Raw genomic sequence first — 25,262 nt, 5'->3', positions numbered from 1 at the left:
GGACATCAGACCGAACCAAGCTGAGATGATGCAAGAGACGTGTTAGCGCGTATGTCGAGATCCGGGTTGGGGCCACGCAATGATAATCCTTGTTGCGCATCAACGCAATGACGCAGACGACTTTGCGGGGGGACACAAATATCAGGACATGACCACACGATAGAGTGTGCCCTAGACTTCTGTCCACCATTAGCGGCGAGTGGCTGGTGTCGAGTCCTAAAATGGGGCCAAGGGCGATCGGGATGGAAATGACGAGGATGGCTTTGGTCTTGGCATTCCTCTCCCGGAATGATCGACAGGGACTTTCCAAGCTGGTTCAAGCTGAACATTCAGCTGCCACTGAATTGCTGGAAAGCTGGGGACGGTTTACGTCAAGAAGAAGATCAGGTGCAACGCATCGGTTCGATCTGTTAGCGTTAAATCAACGATGACGATGACGATGAGGCGGCCAAGCCTGTTTGCTGGTTCCGGGCAGCGGTGTGTCTGTGGTATATGAGGTCGAGTTCTCATTGCTCACTCTAAACGTCTCGTACTGAACAATACCAACACAACTCGACCTTATCCATCCCAATTCCCAAGATACCCCTATACCAATAACAAGATGAATTTGGGCGCCAAGGTCAAGGAAATCCTCCACTCCGGCGACTCGGAAGATGCCGCCAGAGGAGACGTTGATCGCAACACTCCAGGATCTTTCCCAGTCGACGACATGACATCCGCCGAATCCCAGAAGCATACGTCTTCTAGCCACGAGCACAACAAGCTACACAAGCCAAATGACCCTCGAGGATGGTCCGAGGATGATACGAGAGCTCGTGGTCATGGTTACACTGACTCTGGAATCGGTTTGACCGAACCTCATGACACCCAGACCAACACTCGAGAAGTGGCTTCTGAGAAGCCCGCCGAACCCATTCAGCGAACCGATGACTACACCGCAGACAGCCGCATTAGCGACACTACCAACCCTACGTCCCAAGAGCCAGTTGGTGACACTGCCGCACCATCCCAAAAGGAGAACCCGTATTGGGGAGACCTCCCCCGTGGTGCAGGTGTCTATAACACTATTGCTGGTCACGGCAGCCCTGAAGATGATACCCAACGCCATTGCGCAATCCACAGTGGCGAGACCAACCCCGCTACCACTTCGTCCCAAGCCGGCACTGCTGCTCCAGTGGGTGGTCAGCCACTAGACTTTGCGTCTCAGGGTTCTGATCCCTACTCTGCCCAACAAGACACTCGTGAGACTACACACGAGAGAGCGCTCGGCTCACGTTTCAATGAAGGTCTGGGTGGTGCTGCGGCTACAGGCATTGCCGGAGCCGGAGCCTATGAGCTTGGCAAGGATCGTGGAGTTGATGAGAGGGAAACCCCATCTCAATTGACTGGTACTTCCACCACCGCTGATCCCTACGATGCTCAGAGAGCCACACCTCCATCCCAGCACAACACCGCCGCTGCGACCAAAATTCCACAACAGGAGACCTCACCTGAGACCACAAACCTGTATGCATCCCAGCAAGTCCCTGAGAAGACCACCAGGGAGTCGCACTTCAAGGAGGGTCTGGCCGGAGCTGCTGCTGCCGGCACCGCAGGCGCTGGCGCTTATGAGCTGAACAAGCAGCGTCAAGACGAAGAGACCCCCAAGAAGACAGAAGTTACTCAGCCTGAGCCAGAGGAGAAGAAGCATAGGTCATTCCCTCTCATTGGCCGAAGCCACAAGGATGATACCAAGGAGGTAAAGGAGGAGAAGCACACCAAGGAGCCCAAGCCTGAGCGTGAAAGCAAGTTTGGTGGTCTCTTCCATCGAAGTGGTAAGGATGAGACCGAGCCCGCGACTGAGGAGGAGCCTGCCAAGGACAAGCACCACGGTGCCATGGCTGGTACTGCTCTTGCTGCTGCTGGAGCTGGTGGTGCCGCGTATGCTGCTACCAGGGACCGAGATGACGACAAGAAGATCCAGGAGGACACCACCACTAGCCAATATCAGGAGTCTACTGCTACTCGAGGTGCGGATCAATACTCCAACACTGGCTTGGGCGCCACTGCCACCGACACATACCAGCAGCCCGCCACAACTCAGGGCACTGGCCAGTACTCCAGTACCGGTTACGATCCTAGTAGTACCTATGGTGCCCAAACCACCCAACCTTCAGTTACCTTTGCCGGAGACCAGCCTACGCAGTCGTACCAACAGGAGGGTTCAAACCGAGATGGCAAGTTTGCCGCAGGTGCTGCCGCCGGTCTAGGTGCTGGTGCCCTCGCATCTCACCAGTTGGGAAAGAAGCATGAGAACATCCCTGCCACTACTCAGGACTCTGAGAGGGGTTTCCAACCTCAGACTACCCAGTCATACCAGCCCGCACAGTCGTACGGCATTACTGAGTCGTATGGAACTACACAGCCATATGAACCTACTCAGTCGTACCAACAAGAGGACACACACGGAGGTGACAAGCTCGCAGCAGGTACCGCGGCTGGTCTTGGAGCTGGTGCTCTCGCCTCTCATGAATTGGGAAGAAAGCACGAGAACACCCCTGCTACTACCCAAGAGACCGAACGGGGATATCAGTCCCAGTCGACTGAGCCCCATGCGACAACCACGGCGAGAACTACTGCTGTTCCTGCCTATGACACTTCCAGGAACGAGCCTGTGACCGAGTCTGACAACTTTGCCGAACGCTCGTCAGAGCCGACACTATCCATCACGCAAAAGGCCAATGAGGGCAAGTATAATACTCTCGCATCCGGCACACCATCCGGTATCAGGGTCGAGGATTATACCAAGGACCGAACAACCCAGAGGGAGCATGTCGGTACTTCGTCAAGCGAGGAGAAGCATCATGGCGCTGGAGCTGCCGCCGGATTGGGTGCTGCTGCTGGACTGGGTACAGCCGCTGCTCTGTCCCGCAGGGATGATGAGAAGAAGGAAGAGCCAATCGAGCGCGAGGACGTAGCAGAATCCAAGGTTGAGCCAGAGATTGAACGGTCGGTTGAGCCTCAGCACGACGAGAAGCCAGCTGCTTCCTCTTTTGCCCCGCAGACGGGTAGCAGCAAGCCTGTCATTCACCATTGTCAGAAGTGTGGCGAGGCCAACGACATCAGCCAGTACTTTACGTCTAAGGCATCCGACAAGATCTAATAGCATTGAGAATTTACTTACTGCTGAGCTTGTTTCTATATTTATTTAGTTAGCATGGCTGTAATATACAAATAGCCTCGCCTATTTTTCAACTGGCTCCGTCTACATTCGTCTCTCATGTACCTTCGTGATATGTTGCGCATGTAAATGGAATTGGACCCGAACGTCCCACTAATTTTCCAGCTACCCTTCGATTTCCCCTACAACCTCATTGATTCCACCCTTGAGATTCGGCCTGGAGAATTTCCTGTCATTGCTGCTTCCTGGTAACTGTTACGAACTGTACTAGTTTTAGTTTGCCCTGCAGCGCATTGATGGCCTGGTTCTTCACCTCCAACCTCTGCTTAGCGAAGCATTTCAGCTCAAGCTAACCCATCAGAATCAGATTTGCTAGAATATTGCCATATGAAACACTGCATGAGTTGTATTTCACTCACGCCCTCAGCAGGCCCCCCACTCGCCCTACAATCTTGACCAACTCACCTACCCTTCCGCTAAACCAACATCACCTTGTGAACTACAGGTTCGACATGCTGAATCTGACCCCAATCGGCCGTGCACTATCGTGGCATGGAGTCTTGACCTCATCGTGCAAGGCTGGAGAAGCAGCAGCACATGATCATTCCGTCCTCTCTGGGACATGCTGACCTTATAGATGGTTCCTACAAGCAAAGTACGGTGTTCTACATAGCATTTCAGTCTTGTAGCTTGGGCTCTGGGCGGTGCCATGTCACGGCTGGCCTGGGGATGGAGCACATCGTGTTGCTCAAGCTTCCATGAAGCTCTGTGGATGTGTCTCGTCATCATCTTGGTCGTGATATTTTCTTCCTATGCCAAATCCTAGGGCAAGGACAGGCAGTATGCATACAAGTCCAGGAGAAAGGAAAATATGGCCTTTTGATACCGCGTAGGCTTCTTCCCAACCTCTTGTTCGATGACACCCAGCTCTGGCGTAGCAAACCCTTTTAGCTGAGGACCTCACCGATTCAACGGCTGGCTGTAAAACTTTAATTGTGCTGTAAATTCGCGATTGCTAGGTATCGACCAAGACCCAAGTAGTTACCCTACCGCTTGTGCCCCCATGTCCAGGCTCAAGCTTCCATATATTCATCAAACGCTCATGAACTTGTCAACAATGTTTTCATCTCACAGCCAGTCTATTGAGAGTCGTTCAATGTAGGCAACTCTTGGGGCTGCTGCCCAAAATTAAAATGTCAACCTCCTTGTCGGTGCCCTCTTGCTTTCCTCTCAGGTACCAACGCCATCCTCATCGTCTTTAGCTTCAGCAGGTTTGGGCACTATTTTCTGTTCAAAGATGTCAAGCTGAAAGCTGGACCAACATGGCAAGGGCGGGGCTAAGGTGCAGTAGCCACCATCGTTAGCACGGCTCAGGTCATCTTGCCATCGCTGTACAGGCCATTGTCGACGCTCCTCGACCATCTTGTCAACGTCCCAAGGTGTGCCAATGTTGAAATTGCACCGGATGACCGAGGCCGGGTTATCCAGGTGGCCCATGCCGTCTAGTAAGTGATTGGGTGCCCAGTCGCCCATCCTAATGTATCCCACTGTGTGGTCGTTTTCGGCATTGCTAAGATGTTTGTCGAAGCATCGTCTAAAGGCCTGCTCCGTTGCGATACTCCGCTGAATACCATTCTGGAAGATTTCCGAACTGAGGTTGATGGCTGGGTTGCCATCAAGAATGAGGGTGAAGGAGCCGGCAGGCATGCCTGCATCCATCAAAGCCAGGGCCTCTCCAAACCAAGAGCTTAGTATGCGTCCAAGGCGTCCATCACTAATCTCGCAACGCCGCTCACCTTTTGTGAGATCATCCGCCACCTCCGGCATGTTATCTAAGGATGGGGCTTGGATATCATGGAGGATATTTCTCCATAGACCAACATAGCGCTCAACCCGAAGCCGTGGGTTCTCCCTGCAAAATCGAATGAGGCCCATGGCGTGGCATTCTGGTAGGCCTACAGAAATGTGGTCTTCGTGCAGAACGATGTGTCGTAGATTGAGGCGCTGGGCAGGACTGAGGCGCTCAAGAAATCGGATGGCAACAGCCGCCGCCGAGAAGTGGTAGGCTTCGCGATAACAAACATTTGTTGACTGATACCGTCTCGTCTCAGAGCCCCGGAGCCGCGGGTGACGCCGCCCATAAACGCGCAGGACCGCCTCCTCATCCAAGGGATATCTCCACCTCTGAAGAGCTTGCCATACTTCTTCATCGTGCAACTTACGGCCGATTCTAGCGAGCTCGGCCGACGAAGGTATGGCCCAAGGATCGAGCCGAAGGCTATCGAACTCGTGGGGCTCGAAACATCCAGGGGCTACGTCGGCCAATTCCTTAAACTTTGCAGGGTCCTTCTGGCTGAAAACGTCCAAGGCGTATGTGGTTGCTTGTTGAAACGGGGAGTGGAGTCGGTCGTCGTAGCACCTAGCCCAGAAAGGGTGATGGATGCTATACACCCCTACCAGGATGCCCCGACCGCCGCGGGGCGAGAGTTGTTGAAGGGCGGTACACGGGACGCGCGAACAAATGCTGAGGGGTAGGCCTGAGGTATATTCTTCGAAGTCATCGAAAACAGCAGAAAAGTATGGGAATTTAAGAACAATTTCGGAGTGTGTTTTCGAAGTAGCGGCTCGGCTGAGATGCCTCACCAAGTCCATCTCTATCTGAGCGTAAAGAATTGACAGGTACTGGAAGCGACCTGCTAGTGGACTCCAATCTTGGTGGTACGCAGTCGAGAATGAGACATCGTTGATTCGCAAAGGCAAGTCCTTGGCTTCAGCTGCAATCAAGCGACAGACGTACATCAAGGAGAGGTTGATAGGCTGGCCGTCGGCCATGGCGAGCTTGCCATTGTAGGGGTCCTCCCGATTGAAGACATAACCACCCTCTAGCTTGAAGTAGAAGTGGTAGATTAGGGATCGGAGTTCGCGGGGGAGGGACAAGAGGCAGGTTTGGGGAAGCGGAGGGGAAGTTGACATGGTGTGTTGTGTTTTTTTGTGTGCGTGGAGGGAGAAGGAGAGACCACCAGAAATCGAGGGATGAAGTGGGGTTTTATAGGCGTCATTCACGTTCATTCTTGTGCGGCTGGCTGCCTAATGGGCCACCTATCACAGGTAGCGCCCAAAGTTTCACCGCACAGGGCCAAGGGCCGAGACAAGGTTTTCACAGGAACAAAGGAGGCACATGTGTTTTTATGGGGTATCATAATCTATTCTATTTTTTTGATGACATCGCTGTCAGCCACAGGAGCAAAGGACACAGTTGAAGACACACGGCAGTATTAAAACCCAATACTGCAAAACACCGAAAACCTAAGGTAAGGCTCTATAGCCATAGAAACCTAATAGCTGGAAGATGAGCCTCGCAGTGCAAGATGCCACCTTTCCTTTTCCCATGGGAGGTTATATTCCCTTCTTGGTGTCAATAGAGTCAGCGTATTCATTAAATATAAATAAGCACATACCTGGCTTTTTCCTCTGGCTTGCCATCGACACTTCCATCTTCTCTATTGTCCTTCTTCCTCAAAATGTCCGCTACTTCTTGGCAATCACACGCTATCAGCATAAGCTTCTACTCAAGCGGACATATGACATGAACCTACCAATGCAAAGACTCCCGATCTGCCCGGTCAAACCGGACCTCGACGATTGGTACAACTTAGAGTGATGTAAGCAATGGATGAAATAGTAGAGAAGGCCGCAAATGGCAACATACCGACACAAGCGCCCAAGTCACACCAAAGAGTCGCAAAGATAAACGACAGTTCCGGAAGGAACTCGGACTTGCCAAGCTCCTTGTCTCTGAACGCATTCAAGTTGGCGATCTCACCAATGAACTTCGAGTCGCTGGCGAGAATATTAGCTATCATATTATCTTAAAGATAATCACAACGCTTACCCCTCGTTCAGTTCCACAATCGTCTCATCGGGCATACACAACTACGAAAAGGCCGGGTCGAATACATCAAGACACAACAAACAGCGCTCGGGAACCTAGCCAAGAGACTAGCTATAGGCGACACCCTCGAAGAAAAAGAAGTCGACTTCCTGGACGGGCTCAAACTGAGACGCGAAAAAGTCAGTGAAGGAGTACAGAATAATGGCAACAAGGCAACATGTAAAGCTTACAGATTGGAGGGCTGGCTGGAGGAACTGCTGGACTTGGTGGAGGAGCTGCGGGCTTGAAAGGATCTGCTGACGCTGACAAGTTAGATTCACGCCTGGTCGGCAAAGGTTTGCAGGGGGGCGAGGGCATACGGACGACGATTCGGACCGGGATGGGTGGCGGAGGCCTCTGGATGCTGGAAAATTAGCTTGAACCAGGAAGGGATATGTGGCAGCATACTGACGATTGTTCGTGGTGTCGGTGGCAGATGTCTGGACGGGGAATGATTTAGCCAAATCGTCATTCAATATGCAAGGAGAGAAAGAAGACGCACAAGGTTATCGGAAAAAGCTTGATCTGTCTGGACCTCGGATAAGAATCAGATAATGAGCGTACAAATAACTCAAACGGGGTAGCAAGACTCACGTACTGTTAATGGGGTTATTCACGGGTTGGAAAAGTTAAACACGATTGCAGGAAGAGACCTGACTTTGACACACAATAAATCCGAACACACGGGGGGGACGTATGTGCTGTCACACACAGCACAACATCATGCCTCGCCTCCCGAGGGTGGCAGAGGTAAAAACTGCGAAAACTGCCTGGCCGACTTGAACTGGGCCAAGCCAAAGTGCGTGATGGCCCAATCGGCAGCAATCGCCGCGTCACAAGTGAGTAGACGCGAGAAGTCGGTGTGGCCGACCTTGCTTTCCAGCGAGTCCCTCGCCTTCTGCAGCAGACGGCATTCTACAAACCTGTGGAATACCGTCTCGTCGGACTTTCCACATGGACATCGCGGAGAATCGGCACGCTGGGCAACTGTCAGATGGAAATGTTGAGGATGAGCTGCTGGGGAAAACGTACCGAAATCTTGAAGAGGTGATGGTTGAGCCCGATAAACTCTGTTCGGCAATGAAGGAGCATCGTTGACTGTGCTCGAGACAAGCCTGAGTAGTACTGCAGGCTCTGCTTCCCCCACTGCTCCTTCAGAGCCCGAGGAACCTTCCGGGGCTGGGCATCGGTGAGCGCTTTCCGACAGAGGCGTTCATCAAGGTAATCCTTCCATCTCTGGGCACACCTCTGATCAGAGATCTCTCTTGTCAAGGAACAGATTACACCCATGAGGTCAGGTGCCTTGTATCCCTTCTTGTTCTCCACTGCCTCGCCCCTTCTTTTCGCATTCGCGCTCTGCCTATGGACGAGATGCTTCAGTTTGCACTGGGCGTGAATAAACAGGTGGCCTGTGCGCCCATCAAGCATGTTGTAGGGGTGCTTCCAAGCTTCTCGGGAAATGCCCGAGTTTCTCATCCGTCGTTGCAGAATCTCCTCTGGGCTGTTGTGATTCTTTGCTCTGTGGACCGAAGACAACCGATCCAAAAGATTCTCCATGCTTTCAACATGAAACTCCTTTTCAAGGACTTGACCAGTAGTACAATGGAAAGCGCCAGATAGTTCTCTGAGACATCGTTGTTGCAGTGTTTCGAGCTTCTCAATCTGCGTCTTGGCCAACCCCCAATGGAGTTTGCGATCGGGATCAAAGATGAACCAAGCGGGACAAGCATACGTGATACTGGGCCGAATTGTAGTCGAGTATAGTCTCAGCATGGTCTTCAAGTCAGGGCCCCAGGTGGAACCCGTGGTGCGCTTCAAATAACCAAGCCGCCTTGAGACTTTGCCTTTGATGTGGGTGATGTGTGCTTGCCAGTTCAACGCACAGTCCAAAATGACTCCAAGAACCTTGAGTTGCTGACATGGCTCCTCCTCGCGATTGAGCCCTGGGATGTTGGGAAGCATCTTCCAATGGTCGTCTGGGATGTCAGGCCACTGACTCCTTGGTGGCTTGCAGTGCATGACGTGGTATTTGTGCGGGCCGAACTTGATACGGAGAGGCTTCGCCGCGTGCAGGATAACGTTGTGCGCGCGCTCCAAGAAGCTGCAGTTGCGGCGGATCGATTTGGATTCGGCAATCAAGTACATGTCATCGACAAAGGCAAACGAATTCACCTTTACCTTCCCATACTTGGCCTCGTTCACCTCCTTGAGTAGGGGCGTAGTGAAAAGGAGGAAGAGAATGGGGGACAACGGGCTACCTTGCGGGATGCCGATGGGGAGGGGGAACGTCTTGGAGACGTGACCAGGCATGTGTAACACGGTGCTGCGATCTGACAAGAAGGATACAACAAAATTGATGATCCACTACGGTATTCTCATCTCGGTGAGAATATCAATCCGTTTCTGCTGGTCCAAGTTGTCATATGCACCCGACATATCGAGAGCCACAATGGTGACAATTCTGCCAAGCAGCCAAGCGGTGAAGATGATGCTGATGAGGTACTGAAGCGCCTTGGTAGCGGACTTTCCCCCAAACTGTGTCTCGTGCAAGAGATTGTGCTCTTTGCTCCAGGCAGTGAGATGAACCGACACAATCTTTTCGAGCATCTTGCCCATGCATGATAGCAACGCGATAGGCCGCCAGCTGTTGGGGAGCTTCGCCGACTTTCCCGCCTTTCGTAGAAGAAGTGTCGTCGCGTGTTTGAAGGGCGCCGGATGGTACGAAAGCCTCAGACATGCCTGGAAGACGCGGAGCAGGTGCTCAGCGATGGCTTCACAACCCAGGATGAGGGCTTCGTTGGGGATCTCGTCGGGTCCGGCGGCCTTTCCTTTGGGAAGGCGAAGTATCATCTGGACCAAGTCTTCCTTGCATAGATTCGGACCATCATGACTCCCAGAGCTCGAATCGCCCGCGTCGGGGGGGTGTATCCAAGGCGGCGCTGAAGACGGGCCTGGATCATCGTCATGGTCGGGGTTGTGTCAGTCCGGAATCGGACTGAGTTGTGGAGGTGGTGGTGAAGGGGGGTTTGAGATGCCATCGTGGACTGCAGCCGCTCTAGTCTGAAGAGGTTCGTGTGACACATCTTGGGTAGATCCTCTCCAGATACTCTCTCAGAAGACAAGTTCTTTGTCCTCATCTGTCCGATAAGTTTTGCCGTCCACCGTCAAAGCTGGTGATTGTGCCGACTCCTGAGGCTGGACGAGCTTCTTTCCCAACTTGGCGACCTTGTAGCCGCCATTGCTTGTTTTGGCCTCTTCCGTCATGGACTGTTGCCACTTTTGGCACTCGATGGAACGCTCAAGTGTGTCACGCTGGGCGGCGAGCCTTTTCAGATGGTTCAAGCCTCCAAGGCCCTTTGTCCGCATGTATTTGTCGTGCGCGCGATGCCATTCGTCGTCCAATCGCGCCAGCTCTTCGTTGGGCGCTCGATGAAGCCTCTTCCGGAAGTGGGGGACTGTTCTGACGCACTCGTCGATGGGTGATGTTATTGCGGTGTTGATTTCGACAATATATTCATCGATTTGGTACGGTTCCTGGAGGATAAGAGCATAATCTGGCCCCAGCCTTGCCTGAATCGCTTCAAAAAACCGTTCGTGTTTCGTTTTCTTCAAAAGTCGGCGTTGGGGGTTATGTCGCCCGGGTTCTATGATGACGATGATATAGTATTAGGGTTAGGTTTAGGGTTATCTATCCTTACCCCAGAGTTATGAGGGACTGACCAAACGCCACCTAGATAGATCTGCAGAGTAAGAACTAGGCGTGTAAATAAGGATAGCAGGTGGTCTGAAAAGCACCGCCGGTACTAGCACTGAAACTGTATGCGGAGAGCGGCGATGTTTTTTTTTAATCCACCTGGATAGTACACACGACAAGAGGCCTTCAACTAGAGACATAACTAGAGACACAGTGCACCTGGTAATTGACGAAAGCAGGACCTCCACCCCCATTGCAACATAGGCGCCACGCGCAGGCTGGGACAATCCCTGGCCATGTCTGATCGACAGCGGAAAGCAATGTGCAAGGTCTTGAATAGAGTTGGTTGCGAGGGGTTTAGGTGGTTGTGGGGGAAATCGTATCATGTCACTACCCCGCAATACTACCTTTGTTTAACCACAATTGGTGCGAAATCTTGGGGCATTGTAGATCACCCCAGCTTCATGACTTGGACTCCTCGGCGAAAGATGGTCCGAGGCCAGCCAGTGTAAGTGTTGCGCTTATAGTTGCAGCTCGGCCCTCGATGGGTTAACTGACCCGAAGATCGTAAGTGCTGCGCAGATAGTAACGATATATAGAGCCAGTGGCTCCCAATGGATCGAGAACGGGCTTCATTCAAGTTCACTGCAGTGCTAGATCACGATGAAGTTGGTCAGTCTTATTCTTCTCTTTCTGGGAGTCTCTGTTGAGGCGTCGCGACGCAAAACGTGCATTGTCAAAGCGGGCGGCACCAACGCAACAGATGATGCTCCTGCAATCATTGAAGCATTCGAGAAGTGTGGGAGACGTGGAAGGGTCATCTTCCACCCTACCACATACCACATCAACTCGGTGTTGAATATCACATGGCTTGACGATGTATACATTGACCTTAAAGGCACCCTTCTGGTAATCCACAACCCTCATGGTATCATGACAAGAGTAAAAAAAGCTTACAAGATCTAGTGGAGTACCGATATTGAGTACTGGCTTCAGAACTCACTTGATGTTGGTTACCAGAACCAATCCACGGCTTTCATCCTCGGCGGCAACAAGGTTGTCCTCGATGGTCACGGCACAGGCACACTCGACGGAAATGGCGATTACTGGTACCAATGGATAAGGAAGCAGGCGAATTCGTCTAATTACCCGGGTCGGCCTCATGCAATTACTCTCAACGGCTTGACTAACTCCATCGTACGGGGGGTCAACTTCCTCAGGAGCCAAATGTGGTATGATCACCCACATGAGGATAACTTGTTGAAACCCAACTAAGCATAACAAGGACCATGTCAATCATTTACTCGCACCGAGTTAGTCTCTCCAACATCCTAGTCAACAACACCGGCAATATTTACCAGAGCTGCAAGTTTCTAACCTGCCACTACTGCCATTACTAACATATTGTGCAGCAAACACGGATGGCGCCGATACAATCCGCTCGTCGTTCATCAAGTTTGATAACTGGACTGTCTACAGCGGTGACGATAGTATCTCACTCAAGGCTAACAGTACCGATGTGAGCATCACCAACTCACGATTCTATAACGGGCTCGGCATAGCGCTGGGTAGCATCGGTCAATACAATAAGCAGTTCGAGACGATCGAGCGTCTGCACGTCGATAACTGCTCTTTCTACAATACACTGCATGCTGTCTACTTTAAAACTTGGACAGATGATCAGAACGGGTATCCGCCCAATGGCGGCGGCGGCGGTCTTGGGTGTAAGTACTATCATCTCGCGGACTAAAGTGTCTCTAACGACTTTATGATCTAGTCGCTGCGGATATGAGTTTCAAGAACCTAAAGTCTGTCGGGATGCGTGGTGCCGCAGTAGCCATCTCTCAGTGCACACGCTTCAGAGGCGCACCAGGCCAAGGTAACTGCACCAACTCCCAGTTCCAGATTCGCGACATCTCGGTCAAGGGCCTCACCGGCACAACCAAGTCCTCACGCGTAGCAAGTCTTCAGTGTAGCGCGGTTGCACCGTGCACCAACATCTCCCTTTTTGATACCGACCTTCGCTTTGACAACGGTACTGAGGCTCCGGACTACCTCTGCGGTAACGTCAAGGGGGAGCGTGGGTTCGAATGTACGGGGGAACCTTGCACGGGGCCCAGCGCTACGGGAGAGTGCTCGTGAGCTCGCACTTGAGAAAGAGGTTTCGTGTGACCTTGGCGGTCTGACTCATGGGATGAACTCTCAAGCCAACAATCATAGTAAATACCACTCATTATCTCAGGAGTACATGCAGAGTCCTAGCGAGAAAGGAAAAGAAACGTGCATAGTGAATAGTTCATACTATTGACCGGGTGTAATCACTGTAATGGTAATGGGCGACCTCCCGGTAGCGACATGAAGTCAGCAACTCAGCAGGGGCCCCCCTCAGGTCTTAACAAGTTTTCTAGCTTTTCTTTTTAAGTATATAGCTAAGAAAATAACGATGCCTGTCCTTATGATCCGCGCATGATCGTCAACTGCGATTGATGCCAAGACTTGTCGTCTCAAGTGGAACCGACTCATCGCCCAATCACTTCACCACGCAGCCCGCTTACAGCCACAGCCCTTTGTCTACCCTATAATACCTGACTCTCTCCCAGGGGCCCAACATTGCCGGGAGGATTATTTTCTTCGTTGATACATTTTGAGTGGACCTAGACCACTTGATAAGTTGTTCACTCACCCCAAAGCTCAGCACCTGCAAAAATTGCATCTCACTCAACTCAGATCCCAAGTTTGGTTTCCGTTGAGTCCACACAAATCGACGGGGGACTTGAGCTGTACCAAACGTGACCGTATTGCAAAGCACTCTATGCTCTTAAGAATGTCGGATTTCTTGGCTCAACGCTAGTATCCCATTCATTCCCAGAACAAATGCCACAAGATCAACCAACACCTTATGATTGCATTACTCTCAGCGTCCGTGCTCACAGCTCCCTGTTCGTCTCTAGAATATCGAGCATAACTTCTGTTCTGAGCGACTATGCATAAAATTGCCCAGAACGTGCTTTGTGTGCCTGACTAGCATTGGCTTTGACGTCAACTTGGTCAATTTCTCCCAGTTGCTGCCGTTGAGGGCACATTGACCTGCCCCTTGGTTAATATTCACCAAGGATTTAGATTTGCTTGATTGCAGATACGAGCTGTGGTCAATGTAAATTACTGGATTGCGTTCCTTCTGGCGTTTCATCAGTATCCTGTGCACAGATGTAGAATATTAGGAGGCGTACATCGAGACACTCCCAGCTCGCCTTGGTCTAATTACGAGCGCAACCCCCCTGAGACCCTGTTCCGGATGGGAGTAAACAGCCACTCCAATTCAATTGTTGGTCTTGATCTCGGACCGTCGCTGGTTATAATCCTTGCATACTCCAACCTCGGTTCACCGGGTCCATCTTGAGCCTCATGAACCGTGCACTCTGGACCAGTGGAGGGGCGAAAACTTTAGTGTGGAAGAGATTGATGCTAAAACAAGACTATGGAGCTAGAGAATCCGGTCTACATCTCCAGCATTTAAGCGTCATGGAGACGCAAGTGCAAGGTCTCGAAATAACCACAGTACCGCTTGCCCCTCTCCACACCACGCCCACCGCAGTCCCACTCACCCCTACTCGTAGATGTTGATGGTGATGGGCATGTTGAAGTCAATATCGCCGATGCAGATCTGGTACTAAAAATATCGTCAGTCGAAGTTGGGAATGGACGAAGTGGGATACGTACACCGTTGTTGTTGTTGCAGCAGATGACGGTCTGTTCGCAGGCGGACGAGTTGGAGCAGACGTGTCCTAAAACGCGTAAGTCTCTACAGTATCAGGAATCCTGTGGCATTACTTACCGCCCTTGCCGTCGCTGGTGCAGCAGTACGGGCTGCCAGCGGAGCAAAGGTTGGACTGCGAGACCGAGCCACCACCGGTGGAGCAATCACTGCCCCCCTGGGCCTCTTCATATGACGACTATGGTTAGAAATGTTCTGGCAAGTTCAAAGACGTCTAACTCACTTGGCTTACGGGAGGGGAAGCGGGGAAAGGGGATATCACCAGAGGTGGGGGCCCGACGCTCCATGGCTCGAGGCTCAACTTCAGGCCCCTGAGCAGGCTCAGCGACCGGGGACGTCATGGCTCCCTGGAGGAAAACCAGACCGTAGAGGAGAGTCGAGGCATGCATGATGCTGATTGGAAGCGAGTGAATTTGGGTAAAGGTAAAAGGGGTGACGTTGGTCTGAAGAAAAGAGCGAAAGCTTTTGAGTCCGTTGGATCAGAAACGAGAGAGGAGTGGTGGTGCTGAGATTCAAGAAGATGGAAATGCCACGGGCAAACGAGAAGTATTTGAAGACATTCAAGTTCCGTATTTGTCGCTTCGCCACAGCAAGTAGCACACAGACTGTGTGCCACAATGGGCAAGCCAGTTGCCTTGAAACACTAAACATCTACATCGAACAAGTATGACCAAACATTACACAACTCTGGATTATTTCTGGCCCCGAGTGATCCGAAGCAAAGCGAGGTGCGAGATCAGCTTGGACTTTGTTGTTGAAGAATGCAACTTCGTATAATCCAGTGTTGAGCTCAGAGCTCACAACGGAAGCTTTGGGCTCGGATCTCTTACTTGTGTTGCAGCCACAGTACCTGCATTTCGAGGCGGAAGCATAGGCGTTGAAGATTCCTCGCTGTCTCTCGGGCCGAAATACAGTTACAATCGTGCTTAACTTCAGGTGAAACGCCGTGCTCTCACGGAGACATTAGATTTGCAAAAGACATCAGCTCTCATGTTCGGAACATCGATGCCGGTCCTGAAAACATGCATCGTCATCTCGCCGTGATGCGGTTAAACTCTCACCGAAAAGTTGGAGGCATCTAGACCGTGCGTAGATCCTGTTTCTCACCAAGACCTCGATACGAGGACCGGATCGTGAGGTGGATGACCCAAAGAGGTGCTTTGCATGCCTTCAGAATGATGTCTGAGGTCGTCAATGAGTTCAATAACTTCAGTTGAGGCTGGATTGAGGCAAGAAATGTCCAAGTTTGGACTCGAACGTGCATACGAGATCGAAGTCGGTTTGTTTTTGCAACGTTTGTGTTGGAGCAGAGAGCGAGATCTTTGAAGATGACCAACGTAGTCTTGAATAAATCGAACCGACAAGGTCTCCTAGCATGTCGAGAAAGGATAAAAGGAGAGCTCTCTCCCACCTTGAATAACTCTCATCACTCACTCATCACAACAATCATCAGTCTACTCTCCAAACACTACACCCTCGCTTCTACAACCATCAAAATGCTCGTCACTTCCGTCGTCGGCCTTCTCATCACCGCTGTCGGTGCCATCGCTGCTCCCGGCGGTCACCACCCCCCTCCCCCTCCTCCTCCTCCTCCCCCTTCCGTGGGCCCAGTCAACCAGATCCAATCCATCTCTTGCAGCAGCGGTGCCGCCTACTGCTGCACCCCCGAGACCGACGGGTGGGGCAGCAACTACTTCCAGTGCTCCAACTACCTCAACTCCTGCAACAGCATTGTCGTCTGCTGCAACAGCCAGGCCAACCAGGTATGTGCTTATAGAGGATGATATGGGAGAAGTGGCTGTGCTAAAAATTCATATAGGGCTCCGCTTCTGTGCAGACTTGCTCTGCCTTTGGTAACACCAAGGTTATCTACGTCAACTAAGCCCGAAGCCAACACGCCAAGTCGATGGCAAGCCTGGCGGTTCCAGACCTCGCCGCAAGGTTCCCGAACGAGAACATTCATCGACTTTGACGATTCCTCACGATGGTGATACAGGGGGGTTGGGCTGATGTGGGGAATTTAGCGGATGAGAAAATGGGGAGACGGTGGTTCACTTCAGAATGGAATGTTTAACCTTGGTCAACTTACCCCTGATGTTGGTCATCCACAGTCCTTACCGAGGGATGGGGCCTGCACAGGTCATATTAAATAAAACAACGAGCTGGGTTGCTGAAATCGTGTTGTTCACCAATGCTCGTGAAACTGCTCGCCATGGTGACATCTTTGAGTTCGGAAGAGCCATGTTTTCTCGACAGTTGCGTGAAAGGTATTACGGACAGAAGTGAAATATTTTGGGGCCAAGTAACACAGCAACTGTGAGACTTGACATCTCATCGCTCTAGCGAACCATGGAGGATTCTTCCAGCAGATTGGAGGAGCAAAAGGGGACGAGTTCGGAGCTTAAATATGGCATAGAGTAGAGCAGTTCAGATTATGAAGTGATGCCCAGAGGCTGTTCTTTATTGTAATTCCAACCCAGCCCCTAATGGGATAACTAACCCAGAAGACCGTCCCTTATTCGATGGTCCCGCTATACCACAGACATGATATTCTCCACAGGCGCATTCGCGTTCGAAGAAATGACCAGCAGGCACATTACCGAATATTCGTTAACCTCAAAGGTACCGCGTACGATCAAATCTGCGACCTAAGAAACATGACTTGAAGTCCCCGACCTCTTATTCCATAATTAAGTCTCTCCAATACCACGATGCCGTCGTCTCAATTAGACTTCATCAACATCTTCCTCCCTTGTCGTCACCACAACCTCCTTCTGCCTCCATCTCTGGACCAGAGGCAACCCAACTCCCGTCCACAGCGTCAAAGCAACCACCCAAGCCAGCGCACTCCCCCAGCCGTGCGTCTTTTTAAACTCGGGAGCTTCGCCAGACGCCAGTTGGACCTGCTGGAACGGGATCACGACGGCCTGGCCGACAGACACCATGAAGCCCAAGATAAAGGCTCGCTTCTGCTGGTCGCCGCCGCAGGCCTCGTTGGCCCAGCCCGCGAGGAGGGGCGTGAAGCAGCCGTAGCAGCCGTGTATGATGAAGACTGCCATTCGGAGCTTGTGCGGAACATCCCATGCGGTGAGAATGGCGTAGTTGAATATCATGAGACTTCCAACAGCGCCACAGACAAGAGCACGGCCACCGAGTTTATCAGCGATGTAACCCGTAGAGATCATAAAGACAAAGTTGACTGCTCCGATACATGTTGGAATGTTGTTGATCTCGGGGACTGAGTACCAGCCAGTCGACTTGAGGTAGATGGCAAAGTACTGCATGACGTAGCTTTGAAAAGTTAGAACAAGAATAAAGACTGAAAGTGGTAGTATCTCACCTTCCGCAGGTCAAGGTCCAAAACGAGTATGCGGCTGTAAACGAATACACTTGCCAGGAACCAAAGACGCGACGAAGCACCGACCAGTCCATCTTTCCAGCTGGCTTGCGACCCTCTTCCTCAATACGCTGCTTGGAACGTTCCTTTTCCCATTCGTTGAGATAAAAGGCGGTGGTGGTATGGGGTGTGTCAGGGAAACAGAACTATTGTGGTCAGTTTGGATGAGCATATCTTTGCAGAAATGATGTACTCACGAATCCATAAACAGCAACTGGGAGAGCCAGGATAAAGTCAAAGATGAACAACCATCTCCATGCAGACATGCCACCTTTACCGTGCATGCCTGTGAAAAGGGCAGCCTGCAGATAGCCAGAGAACATTTGTCCAATGACTCCGCTCATGACAAACAGGCCGCTTCGACGAGACAGCTCGCTCTTTCGATACCACGAGCCGAGGCAGTACATGACACCTGGCCAAGCCGCCGACTCGAAAAGACCGATGAAGAAGCGCAGGACGTAGAACTGGTAGGCATGGTTGCACTTGAACAGGGCTAGCACAAAGACCGACCAGATGAGGAGACAGGAGGAAAGCCAGATTCGGGGTCGAAGAACAGTGATGATGAGGTTGGCAGCTGTGCCTCCAATGATGGTTCCTAGTAACGTCAGCAGAGCTTCTCATGGGAAAATTCTCACTCTTACCAATTGAAAAGTAGGTATTCATCCACGAAAGTTCATTTCCAGGACCAAAACCCAGCTCTTCCGACATTCCAGACACGTATGCGTTTGAAACATTGTTTCCATCAAGCTGGCAATATTAGCAAAGACCTTGCACCACTGAGCGTGAAACAAACCTGTTTGATGAAGAATAGCAAACACGCAAAACTCAGCAAGAACCAATCAAGCTTGAAGATGAGCTTCTTCTCCTCCTTGGACGTGCCGGGCTCGTGCCAGTGAAACCATTGATCCTTGCCCGCCGCAGGGACCGTCGTGTCATTTTTCAAGTCGACGGCTGCCGCAGATGTGATGGATGAGCGATTCTTCGCACTGGCATTTGCAGTGCTAATCGCATTGTCGCCTTCAACCGCGTGAGGAGCCATTATGACAAGCTATGTTGGAGTAAACTTGATAAGAGGCTGATTCCTGGACATCCCAGGAGCAAGAACTTATATCCAGATTTCTTCAGATGTATCGACGAGCCCACTAAATAAGAAGGCGTCTGCTCTAACCATTTCTAATTCGTCTGGCCGATTGCGTGCTTGCTCCCAGGTGGTTTGCTGCTCCGGCGCAAGTCCGGGCGTTTTTCCTAAAGAGGGAATTTCTCGACGTCGGGGTGATGCCGCGATCCATGCCACGGACTTGACCCCGGCTAGCGTAATCTGGATGCGACGGGGAATAACTCGGTGAGTCAGAAGGCAGCTGTCACTTTGTGTCTTGTTGGTTGAGCTGATAATGCAATATTATCGCGGAATACGGTGCTCGACGGCTGACAACAACACCACAAGAACAACCCTCACCACCTCCAGAGTAACTAATCCCCAACTCGTTTACACCACTCTTGTCGTTTTCAGCAGAAATGGTCGAGATCATTACAGTAAACGGAGCTGAGCTTGCTTATGAGCTCAGCGGTCCGGAAAATGCACAACTCATCATCACCCTCCACGGTGGAAGAGGCATGGGTAAGACTCCGGTACCTTTAAAAAAAAATAGAATTTCTCTAACCAACTCAGGGGATCACAGGTCTGATTACAAAGTTTACAGTCGCCTAAACGACCGTTTCCGTGTCCTTTCATTTGACTACAGGGGACACGGGCAGAGCTCTCGGACCAAACCTTATACCTTTAAGCAGCTGGTTGACGATATTGAAGGCGTGAGAAAACATTTCTTGGGGCCTGAGGAGAAGGTTATTATCTGTGGTGGTAGCTTTGGAGGGTTCCTCGCTCAGCAGTATGCCATTACGTATCCAACCCGACTTTCGCACTTGATTCTGCGAGGAACGGCACCATCTCACCATCGTACGTATCAAATACTCTGATTAATGCACAGAACTAATGATGCATCAGATGAGGAGGGCGCTATTAAAACTCTCGAGGACAGAATCAGCAAAGTTCCTAGTTTCTCAAAGGAGATGCTAAGGGACAAGGTCTTTGGGGCGTTTCAAAACGACGAAGAGTTCAGACTCGTTCACTTTGCCATGATGCCGCTATACCGAGAAGACTTTGATGCCAACGCAGGACTCAGGGGTTGTCTGGATACGGTCTATGTTGCGGAATCTCACAGTACGTCACGACTAGCGACAATAAGACGACTAGGCTGACACTTTCAGATGACCTCTACTCGCAGGAGGAAAAGTACTTTGACTACATTGAGAAACTTGACAGCATCACTGCAAAGACATTGGTCATCGTTGGTGACCAAGATTGGATCTGCCCGCCAGGTAATGTTATTGACCCTATATGCGAGCCTTGGCTAATTCGGCAAAGACAATTCAAAGATCATTTCGGAAAGAGTCAAGAATGCGGAATTATTCGTGGTTGCTGGTGCCAACCATAGTGTGCACGTTGAAAAGTCGGATCTGGTGCTTTCCAAGACAAGAGAGTTTTTAGATCAGTAGATAGTTAATCAGTATGCAACATATCCTGCATCAAGACATTCACTCGTATAAACCGCTGCAAGATAACTTCTATGTCAAGAACCTCGCCCATGCCTTCGCATTATCAAAATACCTACCCTTGATAAGGATTTACAATCGCGGGGAAAACTTGTTTCCTGACGTGATAAGATGTGATCGGCAAGCTCCTCGTCTTCTCCGCAGCACATGGTTTCAGCATGAACTGACAACCCGGAAAACCATTGCCCCAACCAAAACTCCAGCTCGATAACTGACTCGGGGAAACTCAACTCTCAGTCGGGCGGTGACATGATAGTCGGAATCGGCCCGCTTGCGACATGTCCAAGTTGAGTATAGCACCAGTGGCTAGAAATACCAAAAACAGGGGTCTTGTCGGAAACACCCCGACATGGGGATCCATCGCTAGTCGAGATTGCGCCATCGGAACTCGCTAGGTCTGTGAGTAGCCGATTCATCATTCGGCTAACTCGTCGCTTTGACTGATGGTTAAAAACCAGCATGCTATTGCGTTGAGCGAGGGTTGCGGCACGATCGAAAATGGCAGACATTCGCGTTTCAATCGACAGGGGAGGCACCTTTTGCGACGTGATCGCGACAGACGGCCAAGGGCATAGTCCTTTCATCTTTAAGCTTCTTTCAGAAGATCCTGCCAATTACCCAGATGCTCCAACTGAGTCTATTCGAAGGATTCTGGAGAGGTTTGAAGGGAGGACGATTCCAGTTGGTGAGAAGCTTGATGCGTCAAGGATAGGTTTGTTTTTCCATTCGAGCAGCAGTGTTCACTTCAACTCACATGAATAGCTTCATGTCGTATTGGAACTACCGTTGCTACAAATGCGCTTCTCACAGGAAACGGCGAAAAGTTTGCCTTTGCAACAACAAAGGGTAAGTCCTTCATCCCCGTCATCAATTGATATCTAACAAAGTGTAGGATTCAAGGATGTTTGCGTCATTGGAGATCAATCCAGGCCTGAGTTATTCAATCTCAGCATTCGAAAGGCTTCAGTCCTCCACTCAGACGTGATTGAAATCGATGAACGAATCACCATAGAGGACTACGATCTCAATCCGCACCCACTTAGCCAACAGGTCCTTGGACAAGATCCCAACCTTGTCAAAACCCCAAGCGGAGAGACTATCCGCGTCATTAAGAAACCCGACGAAGACGCCATTCGAAAACAGCTTTCAGATCTTCGAAACGATGGTTACACATCACTGGCAGTCTGTTTCATGCATGCCTACATCTTTCCTGACCACGAAAAGCTTGTAGCTCAAATCGCCAAGGATGTTGGTTTCGAATTTGTCACCATCTCGTCCCAAACAAGTCCATCCATCAACTTTCTCAACAGAAGCAACTCGACCTGCTCAGAAGCCTACCTCTACCCCATCATCCGACGATACGTCGACAACTTTGAATCTGGCTTCAAGGTGCCACCTGGGAGAGTGGAGTTTATGTGCTCTGATGGCGGACTCAAACAGGCCAACAAGTTTCGTGGCAATGAAGCCCTTTTGAGCGGACCGGCTGGTGGTGTTGTTGGCACAGCTCGATGCTTTGATGTCAGCGAAGGTAGTCCTGTCATTGGCTTTGATATGGGTGGCACAAGCACAGACGTCTCGAGGTACGATGGGAAATACGATTTTCTTCAACAAACATCCATCGCTGGCAGAACCATCAACCTATCTATGCTCAACATTGCAACCGTGGCTGCAGGAGGCGGCTCCATTCTCTTTGCAAGAAATGGACTCTTGGCTGTCGGACCAGAGTCAGCAGGTGCTCACCCAGGCCCTGCTTGCTATAGGAAAGGAGGTCCTCTGACAGTGACCGATGCGAACTTGTTTCTCGGAAGACTAGTCTTGTCCTCATTCCCAGCCATCTTTGGCGAGTCTGGGGACCAAGAACTGGACACTGAAGTCGTGAGACAAAAGTTTCAGGAGATTACCGCCGACTTCAACATTCAGACTTCACAAAATCTGACACCCGAAGAAGTGGCTTCCGGTTTTCTCAACATCGCCAATGAAACGATGAGCAGACCCATTCGAAACGCCACAGAGGCGAGAGGATACGCCCCGGAGAGCCACAACCTCGTCAGCTTTGGAGGTGCAGGTGGTCAACATGCATGCTCAATAGCCGATAAGCTAGGGATCAAGCGAGTTCTGATTCACAAGCTATCATCTCTCCTCTCTGCACATGGTATTGCACATGCCGAGCTACAGTACGAGACATACGAACCGTATGCGGCCAAGCTCAACGATGATGCCATGGACGGTGTCAATCAGCTTTTTGAAACTCTGAAGAAGAGGGTTGCTGCCGAACTCGTCTCTCAAAAGGCCTCAGAGGACAGTCTCGTGTTTGATGAGTCGCTCGTGTTAAAGTACTTTGGCACCGACACAAACCTCTCCGTGTCAAAGCCAAAAGATGGGGACTACGCCAATGCCTTCAAAGACATTCACATGCGAGAGTTTGCCTTTTCCATGAACCGACCAATCATCATTGAGTCGGTCAAGGTCCGAGGAATAGGCAGCACAGGAACTCAAGTTCGTGAGCCAACTGCCTATCAGGAGATCGCTTCTAGCAGACGAGAACTCTACTCGAGCCAGACGGCAACACAAAAGGTTTACCTGGATGGCTCTTGGCAGGATACAAGCGTCTTCAAGTTGGAAGACATTCCTGAAGGAAGTTTGATCGACGGCCCAGCCATAATTATTGATCAGACACAAACGATTCTCGTCGAGCCGCTTTTCCAGGCCCATGTTCTCTCAAACTATGTTATCCTGGACAAGACAGCCGCCGAAGATCCATCAAGCACCACGCCAGCGACGGCCGAGAACGCAACGACCGAGGCAGTCTCCACAAACCTCGACCCGATCCAACTCTCCGTTTTTGCACATCGCTTCATGGCCATCGCCGAGCAAATGGGCAACACCCTCCAACGAACTTCAATTTCAAGCAGCATCAAGGAGCGCCTCGATTTCTCTTGCGCCATCTTCTCGCCCCAGGGAAAACTTGTCGCCAACGCCCCTCACATTCCCATTCACTTGGGAAGCATGCAATTTGCAGTACAGGCACAACATCGCCATTGGCTAGGAAAGTTGAAGCCAGGTGATGTTTTGCTTACGAACCATCCCTCCTGGGGAGGTACCCATCTTCCTGATCTAACTGTCGTCACGCCTGTCTTTGTCGGCGGTGAGATTGCTTTCTATGTCGCATCCCGTGGTCATCACACAGATATCGGAGGCATGGGTATCACGAGCATGATGCCTGAATCCCGATCCCTCTGGGAGGAAGGAATCATTGTCCCCTCAATGAAGATTGTCAGTGGCGGTGAATTTCTCGAAGAAGACGTCAGAGCCACCTTCAACAAAGTAGGCACATATCCAGGATGCAGCGCCACACGCCGTATCCAAGACAACATCTCAGACCTCAAAGCCCAAACTTCAGCAAACCAGCGCGGCATCATCTTGCTTCAGAAGCTTTGCAATGAGTACACTCTTGAGGTGGTGCACAAGTACATGGAGGGAATCCAAGATAACGCCGAGTTTGCGGTTCGGCAGTTTTTCAAGGGGTTGGCTCAGAAACATCCCAAGCCTCTGACGGCAACGGACTTTTTGGATGATGGTACTGCCATGAAGGTCAAGATCACTATCGACAAAGAAACAGGTGGTGCGATCTACGACTTTGCTGGTTCTGGACCTCAGATGTGGGGAAATTACAACTGTCCCATCTCTATCACCCACTCAGCCATCATCTACACCATCAGATGCCTCGTCAACCTGGAGATCCCTCTCAACGAAGGTTGTTTAGCCCCTTGCGATATTCGCGTCCCTGTAGGCTCTGTCCTCAATCCTACTCCCGCCGTGGCCATTTGCGGCTCAACGTTAGCGAGCCAGCGTGTGATTGACCTGATCCTTCGTGCGTTTGGTCGATACGGCGCAAGCCAGGGCTGTGCCAATTCATTCGGCTGGGGCATGGGAGGAAAGAATCCGCAGACTGGCGAGATCGAACCTGGATGGAATTACGGTGAATCCATTGGTGGAGGAGTTGGCGCTGGTGAAGGTTACACCGGAGCGAATGGAGTACACGTAAGTTGTCTCATGTTAATTCTCATCAAGAAGCATTACTAACGCGGATTAGGTTCACTCCACAAACACTCGACAGACAGACAGCGAGGTAATAGAAAAGAGAACAGCAGTTCTCGTTCGCAAGTACAGCATCAGGGACGGAAGCGGAGGCTATGGTCGATGGCGCGGTGGCAACGGCATCACCCGCGAGATTGAGGCTCGTACCAACCTCAAGTTCAGTATCCTCAGTGACAGAAGAGTGTACCGTCCGTATGGCATGGCTGGAGGTCATGCAGGACAAAAGGGCGAGAACAACGTCTTCAAGTTCAGCGAGGGGGGTGAGCTGGAGAAGATGAATCTTGGAGGAAAGGCCATTGTTCATCTCAAGCCGGGTGAGTATGTGCAGATCAACACGCCGGGAGGAGGAGGATACGGGCGTCCAGATGGTGAGGAGGAGGAAGAAGGATTTGATGACTTTCATAGAGGATTCGTATAGATTGTCCCTAGACTCAATAATGCAACACAACCTTTCCCAAGTCCTGTTCCTCATCTCACCTCATCATCTACTCTCTAGCCCCTTGCAACTCGGAATACTACCTCGGGGCAGTTTTTCACCGACAGTAAAACACCTGCTCATCTCCTTTTCCTTGAAGCGAAACTCGGTCATCGATGTAG

The 25,262-nt window shown here is 51.1% G+C and overlaps 8 protein-coding genes across 8 annotated transcripts; 5 read left to right on the top strand and 3 right to left on the bottom strand.

Annotated features, from left to right (window-relative positions):
• The first annotated feature begins 543 nt into the window (after window positions 1-543).
• On the top strand, window positions 544-3,253 carry NECHADRAFT_102175 (uncharacterized protein). Its single transcript, XM_003047441.1, has one exon. The coding sequence runs from the start codon at window positions 602-604 to the stop codon at window positions 3,140-3,142; it is 2,541 nt and encodes an 846-aa protein (XP_003047487.1). The 5' UTR covers window positions 544-601; the 3' UTR covers window positions 3,143-3,253.
• Window positions 3,254-4,390: 1,137 nt separating this feature from the next.
• Window positions 4,391-6,133, bottom strand: NECHADRAFT_87838 (uncharacterized protein; the record flags this gene model as incomplete). Its single annotated transcript, XM_003047270.1, has 1 exon — window positions 4,391-6,133. One exon carries the CDS (start codon window positions 6,131-6,133, stop codon window positions 4,391-4,393), a length of 1,743 nt encoding a protein of 580 aa, XP_003047316.1.
• A 5,315-nt stretch (window positions 6,134-11,448) lies between these two features.
• On the top strand, window positions 11,449-12,927 carry NECHADRAFT_106547 (uncharacterized protein; the record flags this gene model as incomplete). Its single annotated transcript, XM_003047440.1, has 5 exons — window positions 11,449-11,694; window positions 11,752-12,017; window positions 12,071-12,102; window positions 12,198-12,509; window positions 12,563-12,927. The coding sequence occupies 5 exons, from the start codon at window positions 11,449-11,451 to the stop codon at window positions 12,925-12,927; spliced, it is 1,221 nt and encodes a 406-aa protein (XP_003047486.1).
• A 1,465-nt stretch (window positions 12,928-14,392) lies between these two features.
• Window positions 14,393-14,949, bottom strand: NECHADRAFT_106546 (uncharacterized protein; the record flags this gene model as incomplete). The annotated part of the gene is made up of 4 exons (XM_003047269.1): window positions 14,393-14,455; window positions 14,506-14,570; window positions 14,621-14,725; window positions 14,784-14,949. 4 exons carry the CDS (start codon window positions 14,947-14,949, stop codon window positions 14,393-14,395), a joined length of 399 nt encoding a protein of 132 aa, XP_003047315.1.
• Window positions 14,950-16,056: 1,107 nt separating this feature from the next.
• NECHADRAFT_87834 (uncharacterized protein) lies at window positions 16,057-16,442 on the top strand (the record flags this gene model as incomplete). The annotated part of the gene is made up of 2 exons (XM_003047439.1): window positions 16,057-16,323; window positions 16,380-16,442. The coding sequence occupies 2 exons, from the start codon at window positions 16,057-16,059 to the stop codon at window positions 16,440-16,442; spliced, it is 330 nt and encodes a 109-aa protein (XP_003047485.1).
• An 844-nt stretch (window positions 16,443-17,286) lies between these two features.
• Window positions 17,287-18,996, bottom strand: NECHADRAFT_54076 (uncharacterized protein; the record flags this gene model as incomplete). Its single annotated transcript, XM_003047268.1, has 5 exons — window positions 17,287-17,851; window positions 17,901-18,103; window positions 18,155-18,552; window positions 18,599-18,704; window positions 18,751-18,996. 5 exons carry the CDS (start codon window positions 18,994-18,996, stop codon window positions 17,287-17,289), a joined length of 1,518 nt encoding a protein of 505 aa, XP_003047314.1.
• Window positions 18,997-19,472: 476 nt separating this feature from the next.
• NECHADRAFT_87832 (uncharacterized protein) lies at window positions 19,473-20,510 on the top strand (the record flags this gene model as incomplete). The annotated part of the gene is made up of 5 exons (XM_003047438.1): window positions 19,473-19,575; window positions 19,627-19,911; window positions 19,960-20,175; window positions 20,223-20,333; window positions 20,380-20,510. 5 exons carry the CDS (start codon window positions 19,473-19,475, stop codon window positions 20,508-20,510), a joined length of 846 nt encoding a protein of 281 aa, XP_003047484.1.
• Window positions 20,511-21,065: 555 nt separating this feature from the next.
• Window positions 21,066-25,083, top strand: NECHADRAFT_54297 (uncharacterized protein; the record flags this gene model as incomplete). The annotated part of the gene is made up of 4 exons (XM_003047437.1): window positions 21,066-21,279; window positions 21,330-21,413; window positions 21,460-24,608; window positions 24,661-25,083. 4 exons carry the CDS (start codon window positions 21,066-21,068, stop codon window positions 25,081-25,083), a joined length of 3,870 nt encoding a protein of 1,289 aa, XP_003047483.1.
• Window positions 25,084-25,262: the final 179 nt, after the last annotated feature.

Source organism: Fusarium vanettenii (genome assembly GCF_000151355.1).
Source record: "Fusarium vanettenii 77-13-4 chromosome 12 genomic scaffold NECHAsca_15_chr12_5_0, whole genome shotgun sequence".
NCBI lineage: Eukaryota > Fungi > Ascomycota > Sordariomycetes > Hypocreales > Nectriaceae > Fusarium > Fusarium vanettenii.
The sequence above is the reverse complement of the archived record's forward strand: the minus strand, read 5'-3'. Positions and strand labels throughout refer to the sequence as shown.

Excerpts from the sequence above, each read along its gene's own strand:
- NECHADRAFT_102175 (XM_003047441.1), top strand. The coding sequence starts at position 602 with ATGAATTTGGGCGCCAAGGTCAAGGAAATCCTCCACTCCGGCGACTCG.